This window comes from Triticum urartu, unplaced genomic scaffold (genome assembly GCF_003073215.2).
Source record: "Triticum urartu cultivar G1812 unplaced genomic scaffold, Tu2.1 TuUngrouped_contig_10488, whole genome shotgun sequence".
Taxonomy (NCBI): Eukaryota; Viridiplantae; Streptophyta; class Magnoliopsida; order Poales; family Poaceae; genus Triticum; species Triticum urartu.
In genome coordinates, this window is record NW_024111360.1 from 1 (window position 1) to 3,945 (window position 3,945).

Below are 3,945 nucleotides of genomic sequence, written 5' to 3' on the forward strand. Positions count from 1 at the left end.
GGCTGGAGCCGCGCCATGTACCTCGTCTTGTCGGCACCGGCGTGGTTGAACAGATGGATCCGCGCCTCGGCCGACGACCCGACCACGGGGCCGACGGCGAACACATCCAAGTGCTCCCTCATGGCCGCCAGCGCCGCCGGCTCCAGTTCGTCGAAAGTGTTCACGAGGACCTTGACATTCCGCCTCTGCTCGTCCATGAACTCGAACAGCTCACAGAACACCGCGTTGACGACCTTGCCCACCTCACCTCCGGTGGTGTCGACGAGGAATGACGGGAAGTCGCGGATCCTGAGAGGCCGGCTGAGCCCGGGCAGAGTCACCTCGTACGCGGGGTCGGCGGCGTGGGACGCGATGAGCTCGCCGTAGCCGTGGAAGTAGTGGTAGTAGGTGGCGAGGACGGTTGCCGGCTGTATCCAAAACACGGCCAACGGGATGTCGCGCTCCCGCGCGACGTCCAGTGCCCAGGGGAGCATCATGCTGCACACGATGCACGTAACGGGCCGGCCGCGGGAGGCGAGCCGCGCGACGACCGCAAAGAGGCTCTCGGCGGACGCGCGGCGGCGGCGCGCCCTCTCCTCGGGGCCCCTGGCGGTGGTGCCGTCGTCGACGCCGTCGGAGAAGGCAACGCAAGAGATGGCACCGTCTGCGGCCTCCGGCCCCTCCGGCTCGCCGTTGCCGGACGAAGGGAACATGCGGCGGTGGGTGAAGAGCGGGACCGAGAGCGTGGCGAGGACGGGGCCTGAGCCGTCTGCATCGTGTAGCTGCAGGAGGCGGCGCGCGAGGACGCGGCACGGGTTGAGGTGGCTCTGGATGCCGTAGGCCACGATGAGGAAGTGGGGGCGCCCGCCGTCGCCTGGGCCGTGCTGCTGGCGTTCCGCGTCGGCCATGACAAGGCAAGTCGATCGGGTAGTGTGTGTGCCGCGTGTGTGTGTGTGGCTCTTAAAAGGTTGGGAAAATCGTCGAGCTGATCGTCGAGCTGGAAAGAGTCAGAGTGAGGTGTGACCGTGAGCGTGCTTGGAGACGAAGCTCACCAATCACCACCAGCTCCCTGAGTTCCTTGACTGGGTCAACAATTGTGAGGTCAGCACTGACGGTACGCTGGCTGACAAGTCCGAGCACTCGATCTAGCAGGAGAAGGCGAAGTGGAAAATTGAGCGGACCGGCACCTACCGAGCCAATCAGCAAGTCACACCTCACAACGTATACTTATATATGTTTTTGTATAAGGAACGTTTCCCTTGTTTAAGAAAGAGTATAAGATTTCAGCAGCTGGCCCACCACTATGTAACTTTACATGCAGGAGCACCACCGTAATGTAACCCTAATATGGCAGACCCATTCTCTCTTCTCTCAGACAGTAAATCTAACATTTTCTTTCCACTTGACTAATTTAAAATATTCATATCTTTTAAAATCATATGTTTATTTTTGATTTTTTTTATATTTGAACTTCTTGCACCAAAACCTTTAAAATGAGACTAATATTTGATATTTTTCAACCATGTTTAAATTGGAACATATATTCCACATTTTGAAATAATCAGTTTCACACTGATACATTACAATTTCACTTTCGATAGTTACTATTTCACAATCTTAGAACCTACATTTTCACTTTTCACTTAACTTGTTTCACAACCATGGGAGGAGGTTTGCAAACCCGAGTCATGGTGGTTTAAGGGTATTGGACATCTCTACCCATAACCAAGGCCTACTTATGAAACACCTCCACAAATTCCTCAACACATAAGATATTCCTTGGGTACACAAGATTTGGGAAGCTTACCATTTCAACAACCTACCTGGGGACAGAATGGTGGGATCATTTTGATGGAAATCAATTCTCAAGTTACTTCCCACCTACAAGCAATTGGTTGTGTGCTAGTCTCGTAGGGGAGATACAATATTATTCTTGTCTGATGAATGGAGTGATCAGCCCAATCTTGTTTGTTGTGAATTGAGATAATATCGTCTGTATTAAATTGTAATAACACAGAGTGTTAACGTGTGATTTCTCTCCTTAGACCATGAGAGTATCATGGTCACTTCTTACCGTACAGTGGGTTTTGGGATTGCTCAAACGTCACATGTAACACGGTGATCATAACGACAACTTACAGGTTCATCAGAAAGTTTGACAAGTGGCCGGATAGCTCGAGAGTGGGATTTGCTCCTCCGACGATGGAGAGATATTTTTAGGGCCCTCTCAGTGTGACGGCATCAATCATTGTCTGGCCAAACACAGGTGACTTCCTCACAGGGATGCCGGAACACAATAACGAGAAAGAAGAACAAAATCGTTAACGAGGATTCTTATAGTGAGCATGGTGATAACTCAGCAGGATACCGATACATCCCTGGTTTGTGAAGTATCACGAAGCAAAGGGAACATCACATGATAACCAAACGTTCACTCGAATATCATTCGAGTACGCATAGGGAACGATATGGACGTCCAAGGTCCCGCTCTCGGTCATTGAACGGACGATTTTGTTCATGTCTGTGAGTTACCAAACCAACGGGGTCACAAGCTTAAGGCAATCACGGTCTGTTGAGTATTAGTAGCATAGGAGTCACGAGAATATATTTGTGAAATTATTTCATGAATATCCAGAACAGTTCCCAGAGGATCTGGAAGCGTTTCGGGTCACCAGAAGGGTTTCGATGAATATCGGGTAATACCGGGTATTGATACATCAATTTTGCATCATGTTTTCCTACTGTTATTTATAATGTTTTTATGCATAATAATGCTTTATGGAGTAATTCTAATGCCTTTTCTCTCATAATATGCAAGGTTTACACAAAGATGGAGAATGCCGGCAGCTGGAATTCTGGACCTGAAAACGCTACGCAGGAGTTACCTATTCTACACATCCCCAAATGAGCTGAAAATTTACGAAGAATTGTTTTCTAATATACGAAGAATATTGGAGCAAATAAGTACCAAAGGGGGCCCACCAGGTGGGCACAACCCACCTGGACGCGCCAGGGAGCCCAGGCGTGCCCTAGTGGGTTGTGCCCTCCTCGGCCCACCTACGGTGCCCCTCTTCTGGTATATAAGTCATTTTGACCTAGAAAAAAATAAGGGGAGGGCTTTCTGGATGAAGCGCCGCCATCTCGAGGCGGAACTTGGGCAGGAGCATTTTTGCCCTCCGGCGGAGCGATTCCGCTGGGGGGGACTTCCCTCCCAGAGGGGGAAATCATCGTCATCGTCATCACCAACAACTCTCCCATCTTTGGGAGGGCTATCTCCGTCAACATCTTCAGCAACACAATCTCCTCTCAAACCCTAGTTCATCTCTTGTGTTCAATCTTTGTACCGGAACCTTAGATTGGTACTTGTGGGTGACTAGTAGTGTTGATTACATCTTGTAATTGATCACTATATGGTTTATTTGGTGGAAGATTATATGTTCACATCCATTATGCTATTTAATACCCCTCTGATCTTGAGCATGATTATTATTTGTGAGTAGTTACTTTTGTTCTTGATGTCACGGGAGAAGTCATGTTGCAAGTAATCATGTGAACTTGATATGTGTTCGATATTTTAATGATATGTATGCTGTGATTCCCTTAGTAGTGTCATGCGAACGTCGACTACATGGCACTTCACCATATTTGGGACTAAGGGAATGCATTGTGGAGTAGTTATTAGATGATGGGTTGCTACAGTGACAGAAGCTTAAACCCTAGTTTATGCGCTACTTCGTAAGGGACCGAATTGGATCCAAAAGTTTAATGCTATGGTTAGATTTTATCTTAATACTTTTCTCGTAGTTGTAGATGCTTCCGAGGGGTTTAATCATAAGTAGGAGTTTTGTTCAAATAAGAACAGCACCTAAGCACCGGTCCACCCACATATCAAATTATCAAAGTAGCGAACACAAATCAAACCAAAATGATGAAACTGATGTGATGAGATTCCCGTGTACCCTTAAG

At 48.3% G+C, this 3,945-nt stretch overlaps 1 protein-coding gene across 1 annotated transcript; it reads right to left on the reverse strand.

Moving 5' to 3' along the window:
- Positions 1-9: 9 nt before the first annotated feature.
- Positions 10-976, reverse strand: LOC125526559 (cyanidin 3-O-rutinoside 5-O-glucosyltransferase-like; the record flags this gene model as incomplete). Its single annotated transcript, XM_048691227.1, has 1 exon — positions 10-976. A coding segment is annotated over exon 1 (878 nt), but the record flags the coding sequence as incomplete, so codon positions are not given.
- Positions 977-3,945: the final 2,969 nt, after the last annotated feature.